This window comes from Canis aureus, chromosome 14 (assembly GCF_053574225.1).
Source record: "Canis aureus isolate CA01 chromosome 14, VMU_Caureus_v.1.0, whole genome shotgun sequence".
NCBI classification, from domain to species: Eukaryota; Metazoa; Chordata; class Mammalia; order Carnivora; family Canidae; genus Canis; species Canis aureus.
In genome coordinates, this window is record NC_135624.1 from 4,488,650 (window position 1) to 4,510,853 (window position 22,204).

General features: G+C 33.4%; 1 protein-coding gene and 1 long non-coding RNA gene across 15 annotated transcripts in view; one reads left to right on the forward strand and one right to left on the reverse strand.

Moving 5' to 3' along the window:
• Positions 1-22,204, forward strand: part of VPS13B (vacuolar protein sorting 13 homolog B) — a 718,401-nt gene that overhangs the window by 351,637 nt on the left and 344,560 nt on the right. For 13 of the 14 annotated variants that reach the window (XR_013351405.1, XR_013351406.1, XM_077846720.1 and 10 more), the window contains one exon: positions 12,239-12,459. Coding sequence is in view for 12 of the 14 variants with exons in the window: in XM_077846720.1 (XP_077702846.1) it covers positions 12,239-12,459 (221 nt within the window). In the remaining 2 variants the exon portion in view is untranslated. Of the gene's footprint in view, positions 1-12,238; positions 12,460-21,659; positions 21,831-22,204 lie in introns of those variants that run through there. The other variant, XM_077846721.1, reaches the window with a different exon arrangement.
• The window catches only part of LOC144283080 (uncharacterized), a 61,827-nt gene continuing 50,019 nt past the window's right edge, over positions 10,397-22,204 (reverse strand). Inside the window, exon 6 of the long non-coding RNA XR_013351411.1 lies at positions 10,397-10,511. This is a non-coding gene — a long non-coding RNA (uncharacterized LOC144283080). The remainder of the gene's footprint in view (positions 10,512-22,204) is intronic.

Here is a 22,204-nt window from a genome sequence, read left to right on the forward strand (position 1 = left end):
GTATAAATGGAGACTACAAAAGATCACGTGCAATACAGAATAATCACTAAAATGTGAAGCATAGACACATTGAGAAGACAAGCATAGACACATTGAGAAGAAGTTGGTTTTGGATGTTTGCATTAGACTGAACTAAGAATGATAAATAGATCTTAGTTTAAGCTACTTGATTTGTTAAAAGAGACATATATTATTACATCAAGCACAATATATTCCTGGATTACTCATTTGTTAAAGTAGATAATTGTGTGATGATTGAAGACGTGACTCTTTAGAAATACTTTCTGATACTGCAGAGTTTTCAGCTGCAAATTCATGCCCTTTTGAACTTTAACATATTTATCTCAAACAAGATGTGAACCTGGAAAAGTTTTTAGTCACAAAGTAAATAATGTGAATCTGTATTTTAATAACAGGGTTCAAATTTGTTACAATGCTTAGCAGTTCCACACCTTGTTCATATTATTAGGATATAAGTACATGAATGCTGATATCATTCAGATTCTACACATACTATTATTGAAAAGCAGAGTCAGTCTGTGCAGGTTTTGACTTCACCTTGATGTTAATTTCTCTATCCCTTTCTCTGTATTCAAATTTCTATTGAAATGTAGTTTTCTTAGGTTTGTCAGAAGTAGGAATGATTTTACTACCAGAAATGAATGTTGGTATTTAATAATATGAATATCATTATCATAAAATCATAGAATTCTGTTAGAAGGAACTTCTTTAGAGCTTTTCTTATGTAATGTTTGTCTTGATGCAAGGATTCTTTTTCCAGCATATTGGATATATCCATTATTTGATATTTGCTTTTGGTTATTGGCAGTTCTTTATTATCACAACAGCTCTCGTATATCTAGCCTCATAAAATGAGCCTGGGATTGCTTCCTGTTTTTTGTTTTAACTCTGAAATCATTTTTATAAGATTTTATAAGATTCAAATAGTTTATTCTTTAATTTTTTCTTCTTGGCTTTTTGTTTGTTTTGTTTTTAGAGGGGAGGGAGGAGCAGAGGGAGAAGGAGAGAATCTCAAAAGGTAAGATGAGGAAAAACCATGATGTAGTACTATCATGGAAGACAAATGATTAAATCATTTTAAATATGGCAGAGCTGCTCAGTAAGATAAGGGCTAGAAGATTTGAAAGGGATTTGACAATTTAGGTGATTGGTTTCTCTTATCACACATTTTCAGAGGACTGGTATTAATGCAGTTCAGATTATGGTGGCTTAAGGACTAAACATAAAATGATTTTTTTATTGAAATGTATTTGACATACAATATAATACTAGTTTTAGTTATTTGATAGTGATTTGATATTTTTTATACATTAAAAGAGACCACTGATTGGTCTAACTACCATCAGTCACCATACAAAGTTATTATAATATTATTGTCTTTACTATATATTACATCCCCATGACTTGAAATTCATTTATAAGAGGAATTTTGTACCTCTTAATCCTCTTCACTATTTCACCCCTCTCCCTACTCTTCTCCTTTTGGTAATCACTAGTTTGTTTTTCTGTGTTGAGTCTTCTGTTTTATTTTATTTTCTCCATTTTTAGATTCTCTATATAAGTGAAAGCATATATTTGTCTTTCTTGGACTGACTTATTTCATTTAGCATACTACCCTATAGGTCCATATATGATGCTGCAATGGCAAGATATGCCTGTTTTTAATTTATCCTAGTAATATTCCATTACACACACACACACACACACACACACACACACACCACATTTTCTTTTCCATTCATCTATCATTAAGCACTTAGGTTGCTTTTATATCTTTGCTATTTTGACTAATGCTGTGAATAACAAAGAGGTACATAGATCTTTTAGAATTAGCATTTTTATTTCCTTCAGATAAATACAGAAGAAGAATTGTTACAGCCCAAAGATTTTAGAAATTCATGTTACTGTGTTCATATTCTTAAGGTATATTTTGCCGTTCTCTTTGATTTCTTCATTGACTTATTGGTTGTCTCATAGCATGTTTAGTCTCCATGTGTTTGTGCTATATCCATATTTTTCCTTGTAACCAATTTCTAGTTTTATACCTTTGTGGTTGGAAAAGATACTTGATGTAATTTTAGTCTTTTTGAGTTTATTAAGACTTGCTTTATAGACTAATGCATTCTGTCCTAGAGAATGTTCCATGTGTAGTTGAAAGGGAGTACTGCTTCTGCTTTTGGGTAGAATGTTTTCTATATATGTCGTTAGTCTATCTGATCTAATGTATCCTTTAACGTCAGTGTTGCCTTGCTGATTTTCTGCCTGGGTTATCTTTTCATTGGTATAAGTGGAGTATTAAAGTCTCCTACTATTCTTAAACTGCTATTTCTATCTTTACTTCTGTTAGATGTATTTAGGTGCTTTATGTATTTAGGTGCTTCTATATTGGCTGTGTAAATATTTTTAATGTTTCATGCTCTTGTTGGATTGACTCATCATCATGTAATGCTCTCCCCAGTTTCTTTTCATTACCGTTTACATGGCATATCCTTTTCCATTCTCTCACTTTGAGTTTGTGTGTATCTTTAGATTTGAAGTGAGTCTCCTGTAGGCAGCTTATATGTTTTTGTTTTTGTTTTTTAATTCATTCAGCCATTCTGTGTCTTTTGATTGGGGAGTTGAGTTCATTTACATTTAAAGTAATTATTCATAGGTATATACTTACTGCCATTTTGTTTATTGTTTCCTGACTTCTTTTGTAGTTCCTCTCCATTCTTTTCTTCTTCTCTTTCTCTCTTATGTTTCTGTTTTCTTTTAGTGTTAAATTTGGATTTACTACCCTTTTTCTTTTGTGTATTTACTGTAAGTTTTTTCTTTGCAGTTACCATGAGATTTATATGTATTTTTTTATTTATGTAATTGTCTTTTTAAAGTTGATAGTGATTAATTTTGAATACATTCCAAAGCTTTATATTTTTACTTTCCTCCATCTTATGTTTTATATTTTCGAGTATACATTTTATATCACTTTATTTTATGTACCCTAAACTTAATTATCATATTTTTACTTAATTTTACTACTTTTGTCTTTTACTCTTCACTTGGTATCTCCACTACTTTTAGTATGTATTTGCCTTTTATTAGAAAATTTTTACTTTCGTGTGTACTATTTTTTCTTATTAAACAGCACATTTTATTTTTAGGGTTAGATTTGTCTTTTTAACATTTCTTATAAAGCTGTTTAGGAGTAAACTCCCTTTTGCTTGTTTGGAAAATTCTTAATCTCTCTGAATGATAACGTCTGGGTAGAGAATTCTTGGTTGGCCAGTTTTTCCTTTTAGTGATTTAAATGTGTCATGCCTGGCAGCCTGGGTGGCTCAGTGGTTTAGTGCTGCCTTCAGCCCAGGGCGTGATCCTGGAGACCCGGGATCGAGTCTCACATCAGGCTCCCTGCATGGAGCCTACTTCTCTCTCTACCTGTGTCTCTGCCTCTCTCTCTGTGTGTGTCTCTTGAATAAATAAATAAAATCTTTTTAAATAAATAAATAAATAAATAAATAAGTCATGCCACTTTTTTCTGGCCTATAAAGTTTCTGCCAAAATATCTGCTAACTGCCTAAGGGGTTTTCTCTGTATGTAATGTGTTAGTTTTTTCTTGTTACTTTTACTATTTTCTCTTTATCTTTTACCATTTATTACTTTTTAAGAAAAAGATTTATTTGAGAGTATGAGCAGGGGGAAGGACAGAGGGAGAAGGAGAGAGAGCATTTCCAGTATTCTCCCTGCCAAGAGTGGAGCCAGATGCAGGGCTCAATCCCTTGACCTTGAGATCATGACCTCAGCTGAAATCAAGAGTAGAGTCAAATGTCCAACTGACTGAGCCTCACAGGCACCCATACCTTTTACCATTTTAATTAAAATGTGCTTGGTGTGTTTCTCTTGGGGTTTGTCTTATTTTGGACCTCTCTGATCTTACTGTACCTGGATGTCTGTTTCCTTCCTTCCCCAGATTATGGATGTTTTTAGCCATTCTTTCTTCAAATAATTTTTCTTGACTTTTCTTGACTTTTTCTTGATTTTTCTCTCTCATCTCTTACTGGGGCCTGGATAATGAGAATGTTACTCCACTTGAAGTTGTCCCAGAGGTCCCTTAAGATCTCCTCACTTCTTTCATTCTTGTTTTATTTTTATGCTTTGTCTTTGTGTTTTCCATTCCTTTGTATTCTGGCTCACTGATCATGCTTCTGTTTCATCCATTCTGATTTTAGACCCCTCTAGTGTACTTATAAGTTCAATTTTGATATCTGTTTCATGTTTTCTTATCTTCTCTTTGTTGAAGTTTTTGTTGTGTTCCTCCATTACTCAGATATGACCATTACTTTGAACACTATCTGGTAGGTTACATCTCTCCATTCATTTAGATTTTTTCTGCATATTTGCCTTGTTCTTTGGTTTGGAATACATTCCTCTGTCTACTCATTTTGCTTCTCTGTCTGTATTAGGTGAAGAGGCTACCTCCCTCAGCCTTGAAGCAGTAGTCTTGTATAGGAGCTGTTTTGTGTGTCCCAGAAGCTCTATCTCCTGTGTCTACGAGAGCTAGGCATGCTGTGGCCATCCCTCCTGTGGGTTGTTCATCCACTGGTTTTCATAGGGCTACAGCTGCTATGTGTGAAAGGTAGAGCGCTGGTTACTTACTTGGCCTGTTGTATCTTAACTACTGCATGTAGAGAGTGGGCTTCCAGCCACTTGCCCATCTTGGTTGTGGCTTGTTCTCTTGGTAGGTTGGGTGTGGCTTGGGGTGTTCATCTGGCTTTTTTTTACACTTTGGGTGCTACATGGGAATGGGAAGGGCAGGACGCTCACCCAGCTTGTTCATGGTGAGTGGTAGGCAGACCACACCCACCTATGGGTGCCAGTAACCTAGAAGGGATCCATCTAAAATGGTACTTGTTGACTCCTTCACTAACAAGATAGGATGAGATTGCAAAAATGGCTGTTGACAGCACTTCTGTCCACTGTTAAATCCTTGCAGGTTCCATTTAAAAAATTTTTTTAATTAATTAATTTATTTATTTTCCTTGCAGATTTCTATCTCTCTGGTAGCCACTTTTATATTAGTAAATGAGTCTCCCTCTCATATGGTCTAGGTGCTTTTTATTTCTTGCTTATGTGATAGATCATAGGGCAAATAGGTTTGTGGGCAAGCCCTTTAAGAACAGATCTTTATTTCCTAATGTACTGTGATTCACCTGGTCTTAATCTTTATTGATTTTAAAAACTAGACAATTTAGACCTTGTCTTTACTGTTCCTGTCCCCTTTCCATCTAAAAGGTCAAGATTTCTACTGTGAGACACAATCCCTTAACTTTTCCATAGGATGTTCTGTTTTTGTAGGATCCCTCCCACTTGTGCCTCATTTGGGGTGGTTTATGGGACAAGGCTGTGACTGCCTCTTACATCTTTCTACATGTTTTCCTTTGTCTTTTGTGAGAAGGTGCTGCTCATCTAGTTCTCAGGTCCTTTTTAGAGGAAAACAATGCCATATATAGTTTTAAGTTGTGTCCATGGAAAAAGATGAGTTCAGGATCTTCCTATGTTGCCATCTTGAACTCATGAAGAATTGATATAACAAATCTACAGTGTTTTTTATGTTATTTGAGAAAGAAGAGAGAGGGTGGTAATTAGATGTATATATGCCTTGATGTTTTTAGTTTTCAAGGGACAGAAATCAAGTCAGGATAATTTAAACAAAAAAGGTACTTAATGACTTATCCTTTAGTCTATTATAGAAAGTGACTGAGTTTTAGTTAAAATTTTGAGGTTAATCTCACCATTTGACTCCAGTGGTTATGAACACCATGTTTTCCATTAAAACTTTATTTTTATTTTCTTGTCCTCACAACACCTGTTAAATTTTTTCTTGCTCTTTGGTTTTGCTTGGTTATCATTGTGAATTCCAGATCTCAATTAAAACTAAATTAAATTTATGATGGAATGGGCAGCCTGGGTGGCTCAGTGGTTTGTCGCCTGCCTTTGGCCAAGGACATGATGATCCTGGAGACCCAGGATCGAGTCCCACATCAGGGTCCCTGCATGGAGCCTGCTTCTCCCTCTGCCTGTGTCTCTGCCTCTCTCTGTGTCTCTCATTAATAAATAAAAATCTTTAAAAAAATATGAAATGAACAACAAAGAACAGTTTCCTATGTAACCAAGGTTTTGTGCTTAAGAGCTTTTATTTTGATGGAAATATTTTAATATGTTGCAGTGTTTGTGTATATATGTTGTGAAACATAACAACCCTATGATTTAGAAAGAAAATTCAAACCCAGTACTTCCATAGAGAAAAATAGGCCACTCTCCCCATTGCTAGCTACTGCCCAGCCCCAGCCTCAGTATCCTTTTCTGTGTTCTTTGAACAAGTTTATCTCTGTCCTATTGCAGAGCATTAGCAGATGCTACATATATGACTACTTCCTTCTTCATCTCTTCTCTCGCATTCTTTTTTCAGGCTTCCATGTACTTCACTTGCCAGGTCCTAGTGTTCTGTGCTCTTACTGCTTTTGACTCCACTCTTAATAGTCCTATCCCAGTTTTAATTATTTTCATTCAGACCTGATTTCCCTACTATGGTGGAAAAGGACAAGAAGCATATCTGTCTCATTCACCGTGTTATTCCTATCATCTAGCATGATGACTGGCACAAAACAGGGCTCTCTAATTATAGAGTATGCTATTCAGCAAATAGTTTTTGGTTACTATAAGGAGAAAAAAAAACTTTGAAAGTGAAAAGGTCAACATTTGACTTGTCTTCAAGTTCATAAATAATTGAAAAATTCTTCATCATTATGACTTAAAAAGTGAAAAAATTTACAAATGATCAATAGGTTGAACAAGAAAAGTTCTCATAGATTTCAGGTTTATTCTGTACTGAATTTGGACTTCTAAAGTTCAAAATAAGGAACTGTTTGTTGAAATGTGTCATCTGATTTCAATTGCCATGGAAGGGCATTAGATTAGAGATGATCTCTAATATAGTCAGATCCAATCTGTGGAGGGTGTTTGGGTCAAAATCAACATCTTGAGTTTCATTACCAAGTATTTGCAGTGAGGCTTGCAGATGTAATTTACTACATCCAGCTCACACCTCTGAGCAGATGGGTTTCTACAGTATGCCTAGCAGAGGTTTGTTTTTTCTTCTTTGAAAGAGTTGCCTGCAACTTTAATAAAATATTTTGACAGAAATGGAATATTGAGATCATTTATAAATTAAAACTTTGCTATTGTTGGATTTAATGAATTTTCGTAGAAACTGATGTTAAAATTCTTGGACATCTATGAAAAACAGAAAGGCTATTTTACCATGTAATTTTTTTCATCATACTGGTTTATATTTATTATTCCACTTTTAATTTTTCATATCTTACTTTGATAAGTTTAATTTCTACTTGTTCTGAATGATGGTGATGTACTATAGTTTTTTTTTTCCAGTTTTACTCAGTGTCTGTGACTTTAGTCCTTAATCCATATGTAAATGAGATACCTTGAGGAAAAGAAGTGGCTCAGAAAAGAGTTTACAATTTGTTCTTGATGTCTAAATTCCTTAGAGATCATCGTGTATGTATTACAAATGAAGTTAAACTATTAAAATACCTAAGTGTAGTTAACATAATTGTTATATACATTATTATCTTTTCAATGGCTCATATCCATCCTGCTACATCATTTGTTTAACTATGGGTTCTGTGACTCTTTAAAGGCTTGAGAATGAACTTTATTTATTCCATGTCAATCAGTTTTGTATTTTCCAACACCCCCCACCCCGGCCACACACACACACACACACACACACACACACATACACACACACAAACTTATTTTAAAAACAAAACTAATGTGGCAGATCCAATGTGTCCTGTTTTTCCTTTAAAATAAAGTGTATAACTTATATTGACTTAAGAGCATAAAAATGTGTTTTTTAAATGATACCAAGGTAACATATTCTTATTAAAGGACTTTTTAAAAATTGGGATATTAATTACATGTAGCATTGTTTAGGTTTAGCTATATAACCATTTATATAGCTAACCTACATTGTTGATTTGCTATATTTACATATTGCAGTATGATTACCATTGAGGTGTCAGCTAACACTTCTGTAGGTCACCTAATTATTGTTCCTCTTTTGTGGTGAAAATGTTTAATACCTAGTTTCTTAACTTTGAAACGTATAATATAGTATTATTGACCATAATCATTAAGTTGTGCATTAGGCCTCCAGAACTTCTCGTTGTAAGTTTGTAATTAACATCATCTCCCCCAATACCGCCCCCCACCCAGCCCTTGGCAACCACCATTCTACTCTATATTCTGTGAGTTCAGCTTATTTAGATTGCATATGCAAGTGATAACTAGTATTTGTCTTCCTCTCTCTGACTTGTGTACTTAAGTACATACTTATATACTTAGCATAATGTCTTCATTAAAGGAACTTTTTTAAGTAAGAATATACAGATGAAAAAAAAGTCACTTTGGTTATAATCACTATTAACAGTTTAGTTTTGTATTTCTTCCTAGTGTTTGTTTATTCTTTCTATTTTGTGTGATTATGTACAAACAATATACTTATATAATATGCATATAAAAATGATTATATTCACAATGTACAATTAAGATAATTCCTGACAAACTTATCAGCATTGGGGTTTTTATTTTTTTACTGTACTGTCATGCACATTTCACATGGGCTTAAAATGTTTTAAATCCATTCCCATCTAAAAGTAAGAGGATTTTGGGATTTAATTAAAAAAATTTAAAAAAATAAAATAAAGTAAGAGGATTTTTAAAATGAATTTATTTCAACTTGCTGTGAATAGAATCATATTCTTATTTTCATATAGAAGTATAATTTTGTATATTTCCCTTATATGCTGGGATTTTACTGAACCTGTTCTAGTTGTTTTTAATGTAGATTCTCTGGAAATTTCTATATATCTTTCTAATTTTTATGAACCATTTCATCTGCTTGTCCCTCTGTCTCTCTTTCTCTATCAAAATAAATAAATAAATAAATAAATAAATAAATAAATAAACAAATATTTAAATTGGTCATTGCTTTTTGTTGTCTGTTTATTTTTACTTTGTTTCCCTGACCTTCTTTTACTACCTTACCTCTTTTACTATCCTCACCACCAATGAACTATTTCTTGTCTTTTAGATACTGGCCTTTCTTACTGGTGTGAAGTGATATCTATTTGTGCTTCTGATTTGCATTTCCCTGACGATTAGTGATATTGAGCATTTTTTTCACGTATCTGTTGGTCATTTGTATGTCTTCTTTGGAATACTATCTGTTCAGGTCTTCTGCTCGTTGTTGTTGTTTTTAGATTTTATTTATTTATTCATGAGAGACACAGAGAGAGAGAGGCAGAGACACAGAGGGAGAAGCAGGTTCCATGCAGGAAGCCCCATGTGGGACTTGATCCCAGAACTCTAGGATCACACCCTGAGCCAAAGGCAGACACTTAACTGCTGAACCACCCAGTCATCCCATCTCTGCTTTTTTTTAACTGTCAATTATTTGGGTTTTTTAGTGTGGAGTTCCAAATCTAGAATTTCACTTGCAGGGCAAATAAATCTGTAGGTTACTCATTTTCATTTACCTCTCTTCTAGGCATTTTGGCTTCTCTCTTCCAGAAAATTGGTTATATTCATGTTATTTTTAATGCCTCATTCCTTGAAAGTACCTATTACTTAAATTAACATGACTTAGAATTAACCCTTTACCTTAACTGTCTTAAATCAATTAAGTGCTAAGTGGTTTGGGAAAACAATGTTAGCGGTTTGGGCTTGTTTATATTTGCAGAATATAGTGTATCTGTCTCCAAAATATTAATCTCACAGTAGATAGTAAAATATTTCTGTTATACCAATTCATATTTGAAGTAAGAAGGTGCCTGAGTCATACTGGACTGTGGGACATAATGGAAAAAATTAGGAAGAGAAAATACTTTTTTTTATTTCTGAAGACGGTTACAATTAAGGTTAAGAAAGCAAAAAAAAAAAAAAAAAGTGAGAGTATCTCCAATATTTATATTGTGTATATAATATATATATTGTTTTCTTTGTTTTTTAAAACAAGTTTTTTACCGTCTCCTTCTAAGTATTGTGCAGTCAGCAACATGTCATACAATGTAAGGAAATCACATTGTATACTTTTAAAAATATCTCTCAGTTGTCAATTAATATTGCCTGACGAACTCCAGTGTCCTCTTCCTCATTTTTGACACATGAAGCCCACAATCTTACTGAGTTTCCTTTATATATTTATTTTTTCCCATAGCTCAGTCATATTCATGCTCTTTCAAATTTTTAAATCTGAATCAAATCAGTGTGTGTCATTTTCATGATCATTATTTTATTGGTATCATTTTCTCTGCCAAGAGAGTTTTCGCAAATTCACACAGAAATGATATTGTAAGTTTTGTTTTTCATTTTTTTCTTGTTCTTTAGATTCTTTGAAAATTTCTAAATTCTGCCAGCAATAGTTTTATCTGAAATAAAACATGTTACAGCATTAGAACTTTAGAATTAAAATAAAATACTGGTCTCAGAATAGTTTATGGTTCTGGCCTGCTATGGATGTCTAAACATATTTTGGGGAGTCCCTAGAACATTATATTCCCAGTGCTATAAATAGATAAGGTATTTTTATTTTGTGTGAACATGTATGTAAAAGGAATACATATGCAGCTAATGATTTGCTATCTTTTGATCATTTTTTTCACAATGATTAATTGTGGGAATTTTTGTCATTATATGTTAAGATCTCAGCTTCTAGGTAGTGTGCTTTTTAAAAGACAATCTGCAGACTAAATAAATGGATATAATGTATTGCTTTAAAAGATTCTGTTTAAGTCTTAGAATATGATAAAATGAATTATACTTTATTGGTCTCATTCCAAAGGAGAAACAGGGACACATTGGAGATAGTACTAATGTCAGGATTTTATTCTTAATTTAACAAATTTAAATTTGGTGCTCTTCATCCAACATACCCACCTTTTAGCATTTCTTGGATTACATCAAATTTGAAAAATTATATGTAGCTCGAGTTTTAAATATATAACCTGAAATCATTCCAGAATATTTTAAGACAAATTTGGCAGAGTTTATTTTGTATAATAGCATGGAACTTTGTGTAGTTTTTAAAATAATTTTAGAATTAGTTACAGATGATTTAATGTTTGTCATTCTTTCTTGAGGGCAAATATTTTAAATCTTAAGACAGGCAGAGTACCACAGTGCTGACCACATACTATTATGCAATTTTCATTGTTTCCAGTCAAGTAATTATGGCCTACTATGTAGCTAGATATATTCTAGTATTTTGGTCTCAATTTCCAAGATTCTAATTTTAATCTTACGAACTATATTTGGTCCATACATATTGAGTATTCAAACTTGTAAGAGTCTACCTTGTAGCATCTACTTAATATCACCATTCATAGTTCAAATGATTGCTTATATTCCGTGTGCGTGTGTGTGTACTATGATGCCGCTTGTAATTTACTTTGTATTTTTACTGTCATTGGAAAATAACCTGAATGTAAAAGTACAGTGTGATACTTGCTTCTAACTGTATAGGCATATCCAACACAGTGGAGGAAAAAAAAGACTTGAAGGTAATATTAGTTAATAGTTATTATTGGGAGTGGCAGGATTTTGACAAGTTTTGATTTTTCTTCTTGTATAATGTTTACTAGTTTGTTTAGGACTGGTTCTGATTTTCCTTTATATACTTTCTAATTTATTTCCAGTGAGGCACTAGTACTTTTCTAATTAGAAAATAAGTATTTTCAATTTGCTTAAAAATAATTTAGCTACTTAAAAAGATGTCTGCAATAGATATACTTACAAGTTCTAGTAGAATTGCAAAGTCAAAACTGTCATAAGAACCTATTTTGCATTAGTTGGCATCTCAAGAACAAATGTTAATAAGTATTTCAATACTGAGTATATTTTTAAAAATCATTTCACATGCAACTGGTGAATTATTGAAACTACTTCTGAAACTAATGATGCACTATATGTTGGCTAATTGAACTTAAATTTAAAATGATTTCACAAAGTACTTTATCTATAGCTGCATTAAAAATGGTTTTACCTCATACTTTATATTAATTAATTAGTACTTGATACATAAATAAAAGAAAAAAGTATAAAAGACAACTGTATTTTTATAGGACTATTTCACTACTCTCTTTGTTCTTATTACCAGGTAATGCTTTTCCTTGGACTATCAGCTTGCATCATTTCAGCATGTATACTCTTTTTGGAAAACAAGTGACATTTTGCCTGGTGGAACCTATGGGTTGTACCTCTACTCTAGCTGTTACATCTCAAAAACTACTTGCTACAGGACCTGATACAAGGCATTCATTTGTTGTCTGTCTCCATGTTGACCTAGAGTCACTTCAAATAAAATGCTCAAATCCTCAGGTTAGTATATTTGATTTATGAAAGGAAATTTAAAATAATAGGATTTACGAACAATTGTTATCAATTTTGTAAAGGGTTTCTCTTCTGTTTAGTGTCCTAAATTATTTTTAACAGAGCCGTCAAGATCAGCGTGGTTAGATAAGTATTGCTTTGAAGCTCTCTCAAGTTTTGTAATTTAAATTCTTCTGAAAATGTAATGGTGGCAGCATAAATGCATCTTTTGGCTGAAAGAATGAAATCAGTTGCAGATGTAAAGTGTTTAAACACTGAAGGACTACTTTATTATCAGACTGGTAGAGTTTATTAACATGATCAAATATAATTTTCAACCAGACTTCTTTTGCTCAACACATATTTAAAAAAAAAAAGGACTGTTTACTATTTAAGAAATATAGTTTGCTAATCCCATAACATTTCAGTTGGTATAGGCCAAATGTGTTGAATTTTGTAGTGTTACAATTTTTTTTTTAAGATTTTATTTATTTATTCATGAGGGACACAGAGAGAGGCAGAGACATAGGCAGAGGGAGAAGTAGGCTCCCTGCTCGATGCAGGACTCCGTTCCAGGACTTCAGGATCATGCATGAGCCAAAGGCGGACACTCAACTGCTGAGCCATCAAGGTGTCCCTATAGTGTTTTAAGTTAATATGAATTCCAATCTTCCAGATTTATACAAATTATTGATTATATAAGTTAACTTGTTTCTTTAACCTTAAGCAGACTATGATATACTTTCTACATAGATTGTCAGTGTTGAATACTATTTGAATTATGTTTAAAAAAATTGTTTTAGATAGGTATTGGATCCGACAGGTCAGCATTGATAAATATATGTTTATCTCTGCAGCAGTGGTTATAAGCCACTAATGAAGCCAGTTCTTAGGGTATGTTTTTTTTAAGTGGGTTCCAATATTATTTCATATTTTATAGAGCCTCCTTACTGATACCATTGTTCTTTCTCCCTTCCCCCTGCCTAGTTAATGGAGGATTAAAGGGACGTAATGGTTGCCAGATTTCCAAATATCATGTGAAATGGTACAATGTAAACTCTAGACTATGAACTGTTTCCCAATATACATTATAATCTCCTAAAATAACTACTGAAAATAAAATGCAGAAATACAAAGAGATAAGGCCAAAAAGCCAGCAGATGTATTAAAATGGAATACCAAAAAATATTCAAATTATCTAAAGAAGTCAAAAAATGGTAACAGAGTTTCAAAACAAGATAGAAACAGCAATGAAATCTTGCCATTTGTAACAACATGGATGAAGCTAGAGTCTATTTTGCTAAGCAAAAGAGGTCAGAGAAAGGGAAATACCATATGATTTCACATGTATGTGGAATTTAAGAAACAAAACAGGTGAACATAGGGGAAGGGGGAGAGGCAAACCATAAGAAATACTTACCTATAGAGAACAAACTGAGGATAAATGGAGGGGAGTTGGAGTGAGGTGGGGGGAAATGGGATGAGCTGAATGGATTGTGGGTATTAAGAAGAGTACTTGTGTGAGGAATTCTACTCCTGAAACCAATTATTACCCTGTATGTTAACTACCTAGTATTTAAATAAAAACTTGTGATATAAATAAATTAAATAATGGAGGTAAGCTATTCTTACCACTGATGTTATGTGTTAATGATTTTAAGTAGGAGTGTTTAGACCACGAGTTAGCAATCTAAAGCCTGCAGGCCGAAAACCCATTTTTTACATTTTGTCTGAGGTTGCTGTTATGCAGAATTAAGTAGGAGCACCAGAAAACAGTATGGCTCACAAAACCTAGAATATTTACTATCTGTCCTTTAACAGAAGGTTTGCTGACCCCCCATCCAGCTATTCCTATTAAGAGTCAAAGGTTTATAGAGCAAGACTCCGTTATATATTGCTTAAAAGGGAAGCACTTGAAATATTAAGAAACAGATAACAGTTGTTGGAGAACAGCATAAGACGGCTGGTCCTGCTTATTTTCATGTTAGATTAACATAAGGAAAACATTATTTACCAGAAATAAATAATGACATGAATGAAATAAAAATGGTTAGAATTAAAGAAAAAAAAAACAGATGAATCTATTCAGTACTACATAGTAGGAACTTTTATACAGTCTGTCTCAGCAAATATAAAACACCTAGATGAAAAGTTAAGTATGGAGATATAGAAAATACAAAAAGTAAGTACTACAGGCATAGTAGGAAGTTTTATAACGGCTTTCTCAGCAATTGATAAAGCAACCAGATAAAAATAAATAATTGGAGATCCAGAAGAATGAAAAATACGGAGAACTCACCCTGATCTAATTGACATTTATAGAACATCGTATCTAACAAATATGGAATGCACATTTTATTTCAGGTGTACATTGTCTCATTTTGTTAATGAGATCAAAATGTATTATCATAGTCAAAATATATTAGAAATCGGTGATAAACTATAGAAAAGCTGTATATATCTGAACAATAAATACACTTCAAAATTATGAATCAAAGGCAGAATCACTTGGACATAAGAAAATATCTTGGTTGAATGACAATTTAAAAAGGTGAATATAGTAAGATAGTCTTCAGAGGAAAATAAAATTTTATTTTTTATTTTTAAATTTTTTTGAAAATATAATTTTAAATATTTACATTATAAAGGAAGAAAGATCTTAAGTCATTCATTTAAGGTTCTACTCTAGAAAGCTAAGAAAAGAACAAGATAAACCCAAAATAAGTAGAAGGATGAAAATAATAAAGATAAAAGCAGCGATGACTGGTACAGTAAAAAAAGAGAGAAAGAGAGAGAGAGAGAAAGATAATATACAGATTACCAATATAGGGACTGAAGGAGGAGCATTATCACACAGATCCTACAGACTTTAAAAGAATAATAGAATATGAACAACTTTATGCCAGCAATTTAACAATTTAGATGAAATAGAAATTTTATACTGAAAAATAGCTGTATAAACAATGATACAGGGATCCCTGGGTGGCGCAGCGGTTTGGCGCCTGCCTTTGGCCCAGGGCGCGATCCTGGAGACCCGGGATCGAATCCCACATCAGGCTCCCAGTGCATGGAGCCTGCTTCTCCCTCTGCCTGTGTCTCTGCCTCTCTCTCTCTCTCTCTGTGACTATCATAAATAAATTAAAAAAAAAAAAAAAACAATGATACAAGAATAGAAAATCTGAATATCCATATATATCTATAAAGGAAATGTGATATCAAAACAGGTTATAAAGAGAACTTTTAAAGCCCAAATGGTTGAATTTTGTCAAATATTCAAGGAAAAAAATAGGAAATTTTCACAATTTTTTTCCCCAGAGATATAATGGATTCCTTCCCAAATTATTTTTGGAAGCCAGTATAATCCTATTACCAAATCTGGAAAAAGTCTTTACAAAAGAAGGAATTAGAAATCAATATCCCTCATGAAAATAGATGTAAAAATTCTTAACCAAATAGTAGCAAATCAATATAGCAGTGTTTAAAAATGTTAATAAATGATAATAAAGTAGGATTCATCTCAGAAATTCAAGTTTGGTTTAATCAGAAATCAGGGCAGCCTGGGTGGCTCAGCGGTTCAGCACTGCCTTCAGCCCAGGGCCTGATCCTGGGGACCTGGGATCGAGTCTCACGTCAGGCTCCCTGCATGGAGCCTGCTTCTCCCTCTGCCTGTGTCTCTGCCTCTCTCTCTCTCTCTCTCTCTCTCTTTCTCTCTCTCTGTCTCTCATGAATAAATAAATAAAATATTTTTAAAAAATTGGAGAATCAATTCAGAAAAATTCTCTTAAAAAATATTCAGAAATCATTTGGTAGAATTCACTATTCTTGAGAGTTGAGAAAAATCCTATGATAATTTCCATAGATACAGGTAAACATTTGACAAAATTTAACCACCCATTTGTGATTAAAAACCCTCAGCAAATTACAAATATTAAAGAATTTTTCAAACTGTTAAAGGATATATGTTGGAAATCAAATATCCTACTCAATTATCATACTGAATTGAATTGTTTTCCACTAAAATATGAAAAAAACCCGAAAGCCTCTTTTTGCTACTTGCTCTGTATCATACTGAATGCCCTAGCCATTCCAATAAACCCAACAAAGGAAATAAAAAGACATAAGGAAAGAAGTAAAGGTTTTTCTATTTTTTATGATAAAATATTTTCTAGAAAATCCTATCAGAATTAACAACCTGTTATTGGAACTAATAAAACTATCAAGGTTGTAGAGATGAGACAAGAGTCATGAATAAAAATCAGTTATATTTTTATATAGTAGCAGCAAACAATTGGAAAATGAAATGAATATGTTCCATTTATATTGGTGCCTGGAAGCATAAATGTATATAACTAAAGATGTCCAAGTCCTTGACCTTGAAAACCAGAAAGCATTGCTAGGAGAATTTAAAGAACACCTAACTTGAGAAATACATCTGTTCATAGATTGGATGAGTCAATATTGTCCAAAGGGGAGCTCTCCAAATTGATCTTGATATTGGGCATAATCAAGTTTAAAAACATTTTCTCTTTGAAAAACACATTAAGATAGCAGAAAGCTATACATTAGGAGAACATTTTTTTTGGTAAAGGTTTATTTATTTGAGAGCGCATGCACAAGTTTGCGCAAGTTTGGGGAGGGGCAAAGGAAGAGGGATAGAGAGAACCTCAAGCAGACTCCCTGCTGAGCAGGGAGCTCATTGCAGGGCTAAATTCCATGACTCGGAGATCATGACCTGAGCTGAATTCAAGAGCCAAATATTTAACTAACTGAGCCACCCAGGCATTCCTCGGAGAAAGTGTTTGTAAAATATTTGTCAAGGGTTGCCTAAGTGGCTAAGTTAGTTTAGTGCCTGCCTTTGGCTCAGGTCATGATCTCAAGGTCCTGGGCTTGAGCCCTGCTTTGGGAATCCCTGCTCAGCAGGGAGTCTGGCTTCTCTTTCTCCCCTCCCCCTGCATGTTTGTGCATGTGCTCCCTCAAATAAATAAAATCTTTAAAAAATAAAATATTTGTCAAACTGTTATCCAGGATATTTAAAGAATGCTTTCTGCTGGATAATGTGACAACAAAGAACAGTTAAAAAACAAACAAACAAACAAACATGGAGACAAACCCCAGGGCTATGACTTCAACATTCACCACAGAAGATGTCACTAGTCATTAAGCGCATGAAGCAGTGGTCATCATCATTATTTGTCAGGGAAAAACAAACTAAAGCATGAATAGAGAATCCACCACTATACATCAATTAGATTGGCTAAAATAAAAATGATGAACATTGTGAACCATCTAGAACTTTTTGTATTCTGCTGCTGGGAATGTAAAAATTATACAGCTTTGGAAACAACTTGGAAATTCCTGAAAAAGAATAACTTGCACTTAGCTTATGACCTGGTAGTTCCTCCCTAAGTTTTTCTTCAGAACAAACAAAAATATATGTGCTTGCAGAGACTTTCATACATATGTATTTGGCAGCTTTATTTGTATAGCCCCAAACGGAATACAACCCAAATGTTTATCAATAGATGAATAATTAAACAAATTATGGCCTATCCTACAATGTAATACTACTCAGCCATTAAAAGGACTGAATTATTGATAAAATGCAGCATCATGTATGAATATTGTAATCACCATGCCAAGTGAAGAAAGTCAGACAAAAAGAGTACATATTGTATAATTACATATATATAAAATGTTTATGTATTTTTTATCTTTATATATAAAAATTACATATATATAAAATGTTAGAGTATGCGGACCTCTATATTGTAACACAAAGGTTCCTTGTTGTCTGGAGAAGGGAGAGAAGGAGGAGAGACTGATCCTGAGAACAAATTACCAAAGGAGATAAGAAACTTCTAGAGAAAATAGAAAAAAATTTTTGTATTCGTAATTTATATTTGTAGTAGCTTAATCCCTATATGATAGCCAGCTACTACATGGAGTTAACTGCTAGAGGCCTTCTATTTTAGAAACTTATGAATATCATTTTAGCCTTGAGAGGATTGTCCTACTCTACATATTCTGGATATCCGTAGCTGTCCTAGCTGAGAATGAATTTTATTACTATTATTGTTTAACCTGGGAAACCATTATTAATCTTTTTCAAAAAGTTTCTTTTACTTTGAGATACTTAATAGTATTGTGATTTCTGTGGACTCTTATTAAATGTGATGTATGTGGCTTAAACCTAGAGCTCTCAAATATCTTTATTAGATACCACTTTACTTGGAATGGAGCTCAGGGTTTGTTGTTGTTTTTAAATATAAACTGGTTCTAAGGAAAGTCATCACCTAAATAGAGCTTAGTTTTGGTCTGGTAGTTCCTTCTCATGTCTACTTCCTCTTTTTGTCCTTACCTCCATCACCTGGATTCCAGGGCCTCCTTGCTGTTACTCCTCAAAAGCCAAGACCTTTTATTTTTGAGAATTAAACTGAGGCCCTATGAACCTCATCTTTCAAGAATCCCTTACTCACAATGTAATAATTCTTACTATATTCATTTAATTCAACTTTGTCTTCATAAGTCCTCATAAACCAACTTCTGTTTAATTATTACCAGCTTTAATACTCTTTTATATCTTTGTGTGCCAGATTAACCTAAATTTTAAAGATTAAAAAACTGGGTGGCCTAGTTGGTTGAGTGTCAGACTCTTGATCTTGGCTCAGGTCTTGATCTCATGGTTGTTAGTTCAACCCCTGTGTTGGGCTCCATGCTGAGCATGAAACCTACTTTAAAAAGAAAAGAAAGACTCCAAGTAAACCTCTTTCTCAGGAGTGGTTACTTTAGTATAGGTTTCCAGACTCCCTCTGGATACTGTGAGACAGGAAACCACCAAAATCCTAAAGGAAAACAACAGCAGTAATGCCTTTGACATTGGCTGTAGTGACTTCCTGCTAGACATGACTCTGGAGGTAAGCAAAACAAGAGCAAAATGAACTATTGGGACTTCTTCAAGATAAAAAGTTTCTGCACAGTGAAGGAAACAATCAACAAAACTAAAAGCTAACCTATAGAATGGGAGACGATATTTGCAAATGACATATCTGATAAATGATTAATATCTAAAATCTATAAAGAACTTGTATATCCACTTAAGAAATGGGCAGAAGACATGAACAGACATTCTTCCAAAGAAGAGATCCAGATGGATAATTCAGACACATGAAAAGATACTCAACATTACTCATCATCAGGGATATACAAATCAAGACTACAATGAGATAGTATCTTGCACCTGTCAGAATGGCTAAAATAACAAAAAAACAATAGATGTTGGCAAGGATGTGGAGAAAGGGGATCACTTTAGCACTGTTGGTGGGAATGCAAACTGGTGCAGCCACTGTGGGAAACAGTATGGAGGTTCCTTAAAAATCTAAAAATAGGGCTACTCCATGAGCCAGCAATTGTACTACTAGGTACCTACCCAAAGGATTCAAAAATACTGATTTGAAGGAACACATGTACCCCGATGTTTATAGCAGCAGTATCAACAATAGCCAAATTATGGAAAGAACCCAATTGTCCATCATCTGATGAATGGATAAAGAAGAAGTGGTATGAGTGTATACATACACAATGGAACATTACACACACATTGGAATATTACTCAGCCATCGAAAAGAATGAAATCTTGCTACTTGTGATGACCTGGAGGGAGCTAGAGTGTATTATGCGAAGTGAATAAGTCAGTCAGAGAAAGACAGATACCATATGATTTTACTTATATGTAGAGTTAAAGAAACAAAACAAATGAAAATGAGGGTAGGGGGAAGAAAAGTGGGAGGCAAACCATAAGAGATTCTTAATTATAGAGAACAAACTAAGGATTGATGGAGGGATGGAAGTAGGGAATGGGCCAATTTGTTGATGGGCATTTGTTGTAATGAGCACTGGGTGTTATATTTAAGTGATGCATCACTAAAATCTGTTCCTGAAACCAATATTACCCTATATGTTACCTAACTAGATTTTAAATAAAAACCTGAAACAACAAAAATGCAATTTATTGAAAGATGAAAAAAAATAAATGTTTAGTAATTTAATGTTTGTTTACTGGTCCACTCAGAAACATGAGACATAGACATGAGACATAGAGACATTTGATCAAACAGGCGTTTCTAGGTTCCTCCCTGTCTACCATACCTCATTCATATCATAATGTAGTTTTTTGTGGTGATAGTTCTCTTCCTGGATCAAGTCCTCTACCTAAATTTTTTGAGGCAGTTGTGGGGAAGGTAAAGAGCTTATCCTGAATCTGCTATTTTTGATTGCTTTTTAATTCAGTATAATCTTCATGTCAGAGTGGCCCATTGGGGTGGCCAAGGGCCCATACAACATGAAGGCAGCTATGCCTACACAGATTTAATGCAACTGTTGAAAGCCACAGATAAGAGCAAATCTTGCAAGTATCATGAGAATAATGACATATTACATACAAGGGAACTAGGATTTGATTGTTAGCTTACTTCTCCTGAGTATAAGTAAAGGTCAGAAAAGCAATATCTTTAAATCATGAAAATAAAAAAAAAAAATACAGCCTCTCAACCCAAAATTCTAAATATAAAAACAAAAATACATGTTTATGAATAAAGACTAAATAAAGACATTTTCACATATGACAATCTATCACCAGTAGAACTGCACTACAGGAAATCTTAAAGGATGGCTCTCATGCTGAAAGGAAATGAAACCAGATGTTTCAGCATCTTTTTAAATGTTTATTAGCCACTGCATTTGCTCTTTTGTGAATTGACAATTCATATTATTTACATTAATTTGTATTTTCCTGATTATTAATAAGGAACAATTTTTGAATGCTTATTGGCCAATGAAATTGTTTTATGAGTTGGTAATTTATATCATTTACCCAATTTTTAAATTAAATTTCTTTAATAATTTGAAGAGCTTCCTTAGGAAGCTCTTAGGTTCTATAAATATAAACCTTGTGTTTTTAATGTAGTTAATTTGCCTTGATGGCATTGTTTACCAAAAATGTTTAATTTTTCTTGATGAAATATATCCATAGGTCTATTTTTATTTTCTGGGTATCCTACCTTATTAGTAGTTTTGTGGGCCCCTAAAATATAGACATCCACATGCATCCTAAAATTTACTGTTTATTTTTAAGATAATGACTTAAAGTCACTTTTTTTTTTTTTTTTTTTTTAGTAGTTTCTCACTAATCCATCTGTTTTGTTTTTGGGCAGCCCCAGTGGCACAGCGGTTCAGCGCCGCCTGCGGCCTGGGGTGTGATCCTGGAGACCCGGGATCTAGTCCCACGTCGGGCTCCCTGCATGGAGCCTGCATCTCCCTCTGCCTGTGTCTCTGCCTCTCTCTCTCTGTGTCTATGAATAAATAAATAAAATTAAAAAAAAAAAGAGAGTGCTTCTTGTTCTTTTTTGTGCCATGGACTTCTTTGAGAATCTGATAAAAGCTATGAGCAGTGTATATACCTATTAAATTTTGCATATGTTATCAGAAGCTTTATTGATTTGTAGCCAATATATAAAAATCTTGATTCCATTTTAAGGAAAAAATTCCTTCATATATATCATTTATTTTTGTTTATTAGGATGATATCAGAAGTTTTGATACTGGTATATCAATTAATTAGATTCATAATTGCTTAGATACAAAACCTTCAAGTGGTTTATACATTTTAAAATGAAGTGTAAGCTCTGTATATAGGGCATGCCTATAATAAATTCATTTTCATTTTAGATATTATTGTAGATCTGTGTATCAACTATGG